Genomic DNA, 5,702 nt, shown 5'->3' on the forward strand with positions numbered 1-5,702 from the left:
TTTTGCTATCGTCAGGTAGACATGTTGATGCCTTAGTTGACAATGGTGGACCTAACAGACTTGTTAATAAGTATATCGTGGACACGTGAAATATACAGATTGAAACGCTCATCGACGTTCACAGCTGTGTCGATACTGTTGGGGGACACTGAAAATTGAGTTCCAAGGAAAATAAACTTATGGTAAAGGCACTCGCGGTGGAAGGGGTCGAGTTTCTGTTCATTTATAACAGCCTAAAATTGAGCGTATTAAAATGAACGTATCTTGGAAAGACGAGGTGACCCTCGACCAGGGTGCAAAAGTTCAGCCGGGGGTTTTTGCGACGATCCTATTGTGAAAAGTGCTGAAGACGTGCCTGCCCCTTGCCTGGATCAGAATCTGTAAGAAGGCCTTCTCAATATCTGCGGTGAAGGCAATCGCAGGACGTCGGAAGTTGATGATCAGCTGTAACATGTCCGGATTGAGGCTTGGGCCCGTAGACAATGCATCGTTGAGGGACAGACAGCCCGGTGCCTTTGCAGGCGCATCAAACACGATGCGTATCTTAGTCGTAGAACTGTCAGGTCTAAAAACAGCACGATGAGGCAAGTAGTAAACTCGTTTCCAAGTGGTATCCACCTCGCCTGCTGGCACTTTTTCAGCAAAACCTTCTTTCAGGTAGCTACGGATCGCTGAGTCGTACTGCGTCAGTCTTTCGGTGTTGCCTTTTAAACGCCGAACCAACTTGTCTAGACGCTGTAGCGCAACGGCTTCGTTGTTCTCTAGGGGTCGATTTAGGGGCTTCCACGGGAGGTTTGCCTCATAACGGCCCATGACCAGAGCTAGGGAGGAAGTAAAATCTTCTCTTACTTGTTCTTCCTCTTTTCCGCGCGGAGAGTCGTTCACGGAGATTCCGAGGCTCTCCAACTCCCAGAAGGCTCGAAGTTCGTTTGAGAGGCTCAAGGTCGGTTTTGCGACGCCGGTGTTCAAGACGGCCACAGTAGTGCAGGACAGCACAGAAGAAACCTGAGGAACTGGGCCCTGCAGTGTCCAGCCAAAGTCCGTCTTCAGCGCGACCAAGGATCCGTGTATCTTGCGGACTTCCCCGCTCACCATATTCCAATAGTGATCTGCCCCCACTAGGATTTCAATGCTCCGCTTGGAATTAAGGGAGGGTGAAAGGGTTACATCGGCTAATTCTAGCTCTCCCACGCCAGCAAGGTCAACCACGTTGCCGGGAAGCACCAACTGGTCAGAACAGATGTTTTCTATTTCAAGGGCTTCCAAGCAGTGTTCTTTGCGGCTGTATTGGCTTCGCAACCAAAGTCGCACTAGCCGACGTTTTCTCGTAGTTCCACCGGCTGTTCCGCCAAACGAATTGATGGTCACCTCCTCATCGCTGATCACTTCCAACCTCAGCTCTCGTGAGAGCTGCTCGGTGACGAACGAACGTTGGCTGCCTCCGTCAAACAGACAGCGAGCAAGACGCTTCCGGTCTCGTCCGTCTACCCATAGCTAAGTATTTAGGAGTCCTGCTTATTAATTAACGTGTTTTCTTTTGGTTAGGAAAGTTTATCTTTCCAGAGTTGCGTCGGCATTGTGTTTTTTTAGCTTTCTACGTTTGGGTCGGCGGGGCCAGAGCGGCCGCGACGCGGGAGCGGTCCCCCCCGCGGTCGTTAAGAAGCGTCTCGGGTTTCGGGGGTCTGCTCGGACCGGGACCGAAAGAGCCCGCACTGGAAGATGCTTGTGGCTTATAGCCGAATGTTCGTGTATGCAGAGGGTTTTGCCGCTTTGTATAAAATTGTCGCTTTTTGCCCGATGCAATAACTTAGCGGTTGGCGCCAGTGAGGCTGGGAAAATTGCAGAGAACAACTCTACGAGGAATTTAGGTTTGACCGTTAGGGCGCCAGGATGACAGCTCGCCGACCATTGGAGAACAGTTTACCACGTGTGAGTGGCGGAATTTGAAGAGATTGGTCGGTTCCTGAGGGGAAAGGAGGCCCCTACGGACCTACAAAAAGAGCGCGGAGAGGATTTTGAGGGATTCGGACTTTGGATTTGATGGAGAGAAATTGGGGACGGGGGTCGAGACTTTAGACGAGGCAGGATGATTTCCCAAGTTGGGACTTGTAACTAGAGTGTAAATAAATGCACATAGTTCTATTCAAGCAGTGAGTCGACCCGTCACTCAGCGACGTTCGTGCCACCACGCTCCAGACCATCGAAGCGGAACCTGCCTCCCACACCACCGGGAGGAACAACTTTAACTGGCGCAGTCGACAGGATGGTGGCGCGATTTCCGGTGAGACGACGTGGCGGCGACCTGCGGGCAAGTACGTGAGCTTCGGCTCGACGGCGGACGAGGCAACATCCACGTGAGAAGCCTCGTGGGCTCCGGCCCGAAGTGACCAGGACGACATCCCCGTGAGAGGTTTTGGGGGTTTCGACCCGACGTCAACGGTGGACGAGGCAACATCCACGTGAGAAGCCTCGTGGGCTCCGGCCCGAAGTGACCAGGACGACATCCCCGTGAGAGGTCTTGGGGGTTTTGACCCGACGTCAATGGTGGACGAGGCAACATCCACGTGAGAAGCCTCGTGGGCTCCGGCCCGAAGTGACCAGGACGACATCCACGTGAGAGGTCCTGGTGGGTTTCGACCCGAAAAGAAGAAGGCGACATCCCCGTGAGAGGCCTCGTGGGTTTCGACCCTGTGTGAACAAGGCGACATCCTCGTGAGAGGCCTTGTGGGTTACGACCCGAAGAGAACGAGTGGACGGAGCAACATCCACGCGAGAAGCTTCGTGGGTTACGGCCCAAAATACAGCGACGACGCAGCATCGTCTACGTGAGAGGTCGCGTGGTGTTGCGACCCGAAGAGCGGACCAGCCTTGCCCGAACCCAAGACCGACTCCGGTGGGTGACGTCCAGCGACACCGGAGAGGCATCGCCTCAGGAGCGGCGCACTGACACAGGTGGGACTCATTTCTGTTTCCTCCGGGTTTCGCATGTCAGTGGTGTCGCGGTCGATGACTAAAAGAGCTCGACGTACAATGAGTTAGAATGGGGATTAGAGCCCGGCAATGTTGGATGACGTATCAAAAGGGGGAGGGAGTGAAAGGGAGAACGCTCTCCAGCTAAAAATTGCATCTTTAAGACTCAAACTCGAGATAGCCAAATTTTACGCTAATCAGGACGAGGAGAATTGGCGCCGCGGTGGGAAAAATAAGGGCCAGGTTGGAGCGAATGGGAAATTCGAGGTGGTCGTCAAGACGGGCGAACAACACCTAGTGGAGTGGGAAAGTATCCTGCTGCCGTGGACGACATGCCCGGAACAGGTGAACATCGAGGCCCGCTGCGAAAGCGTGAGCGATGGTGACAGCGGCGAAGGGAGTGAGGGCGATAACGCGTTTGAGCTAAAAATTGCAGCTCTAAAAGCCAGGCTCGAGATCGCCCAATTTAATCTGAAGCAGGCAGAAGAGAAGTCGCGCCGTGGTAGGAAAGACGAGGGCCGGGTCGGAGCGGGCGGCGCATCCGATGCGGTTGTCAAAACGGACAACGTACACTCCAAACCCACCGAGAAGATAGACGCGGACAGCGATGACTGCGGCGACATCGAGGTCGAGCCGGCGGTCCGGACGGGCAAAGGGCACCAGAAGCCCACCGGGAAAACGGACGACGACGACGGGTTACCCGAAATCTTGAACGGGCGGCAGAAGCTTGAAAATCCGGAAGAAGACCGCGAGGAGAACGCATACGGCGATGACTGCGGCGGCCGCGAGGTGAAGCCCGTTAATAGGAGAGCTGACGCGAACGAGGCAGATGCACCCGCCGGTGATCCGGTGACGCAAGGAGGCGAGAGCGAGAGCGGGAGCGATGGTGACGGCGGCGACGAGGGGACGAACCCGGTTGGCGACACCGAGCGCCGGGATCCAGGGAACCCCGGCGCACCGGTCACCGCAGCACTGGGCAGGCAAGGGCCGTCCCAGGCTGGGAGGAAACGGCTGCGCAAGAAGCGCATCGCCAGGTCGGAGTCGGCGGTCAACAAGAACTCCGGGTCCAACCCTGCATCGGCTCCGGGCTACGACAAGGACGGTCATGCAGAGGATGTGAACGACGGCGAGAGGACGGCGAAGAGAGCCTTGATTCCTCCGATCCAGGCGTCGAGACGGAAGCTCCGACTGCGGAGAGGCGCCGACTTCGGGACCAGGGCCGTGTCGTCGCCGAAGGTCAGGCCGGTGGTGCATCGCAGGGCGACGCCCAGGGACAAGGTTGCGTCGCGCTACTCCAGAAGGGGGAGTCTGGACGCAAAGTGCTGCGGGGGCGGCAAACGCCAAATGAACACGGAGGAGACGAGGAAGCCACACCGGTTGGTGCCCAGAGCTCGCACGCGGGAACAGCAGACTTCAGGTTTGGGCTCGGGATCGGCGGGTGTTGCGGAAGCGACTGACTGCGAGCCGCCCCAGGTAGTCCTCAGAACGTCTTTAACGGCGACGAGATGGACCACCAAACGGCCACGATTAGGGGGGTAGCTAGCCAGGCTACTAGGTTTTTATTTCACTTTTAGTCTACATTTATGTCGCGGCCCCCCTGATTCATTGTTCTTTTGGCCTTCGGTTGGCCCCTCGGTATATTATATTTTACGAAATATATATTTTTTATGTTCGGTTTTTATTCTCTGCGGGAGAAATTTTAGTGTACACACGTAATTGAAACGTGTTTTGTAGCATGTCGAGGCTAAATAGGCATGATTAGGGCGTGGTCATTCTGCCACAGTTTTGAGAGCTCCCACCACTGATTTTGCGGGACCCTGGAATGTACAGGTGTGGGTCCAACTTGTGTGTGATCGTGGGTGGCAGTTTGACTTTGAACATGACAGCTATCACGGAAATTTTTCTTTTGTGTGCCGAGTCTGGTGTGTGTTGGACATTTTGCCTGCGGCAGCCGTTTTAGTGTTTCTGGTTTTGGAATTGTAACCATTTTCTTATTTTTATCGGTGCCATTTGAATGTGTTCACATTTACGGATGATCAGTTCGTGAACTTTTAGAGCGTGATGTTGACGTTGTTGCTTTTGGTTAACTGTGGGCCAAGTAGTTGGTTCGAATATTTGCCAGTGCGATATTCGGGGAAGGAATTTATGTTGCGCTTACATCAAGTGTCAACGCAACAGTCTTGGTGGGGAGGAGTTAAGTATTTAGGAGTCCTGCTTATTAATTAACGTGTTTTCTTTTGGTTAGGAAAGTTTATCTTTCCAGAGTTGCGTCGGCATTGTGTTTTTTTAGGTTTCTACGTTTGGGTCGGCGGGGCCAGAGCGGCCGCGACGCGGGAGCGGTCCCCCCCGCGGTCGTTAAGAAGCGTCTCGGGTTTCGGGGGTCTGCTCGGACCGGGACCGAAAGAGCCCGCACTGGAAGATGCTTGTGGCTTATAGCCGAATGTTCGTGTATGCAGAGGGTTTTGCCGCTTTGTATAAAATTGTCGCTTTTTGCCCGATGCAATAACTTAGCGGTTGGCGCCAGTCAGGCTGGGAAAATTGCAGAGAACAACTCTACGAGGAATTTAGGTTTGACCGTTAGGGCGCCAGGATGACAGCTCGCCGACCATTGGAGAACAGTGTACCACGTGTGAGTGGCGGAATTTGAAGAGATTGGTTGGTTCCTGAGGGGAAAGGAGGCCCCTACGGACCTACAAAAAGAGCGCGGAGAGGATTTTGAGGGATTCGGACTT

General features: G+C 54.4%; 1 protein-coding gene across 1 annotated transcript; it reads right to left on the minus strand.

Moving 5' to 3' along the window:
- Positions 1-303: 303 nt before the first annotated feature.
- On the minus strand, positions 304-1,095 carry LOC120836803. Its single transcript, XM_040205868.1, has one exon. It carries the CDS (start codon positions 1,093-1,095, stop codon positions 304-306), a length of 792 nt encoding a protein of 263 aa, XP_040061802.1.
- Positions 1,096-5,702: the final 4,607 nt, after the last annotated feature.

This window comes from Ixodes scapularis, unplaced genomic scaffold (assembly GCF_016920785.2).
Source record: "Ixodes scapularis isolate PalLabHiFi unplaced genomic scaffold, ASM1692078v2 PGA_scaffold4__175_contigs__length_147842914, whole genome shotgun sequence".
In the NCBI taxonomy this organism is placed as follows: Eukaryota; Metazoa; Arthropoda; class Arachnida; order Ixodida; family Ixodidae; genus Ixodes; species Ixodes scapularis.

What these genes read in the sequence shown, in the direction of transcription:
- LOC120836803 (XM_040205868.1), bottom strand. Translation starts at nt 1,095, where the DNA reads ATGGTGAGCGGGGAAGTCCGCAAGATACACGGATCCTTGGTCGCGCTG.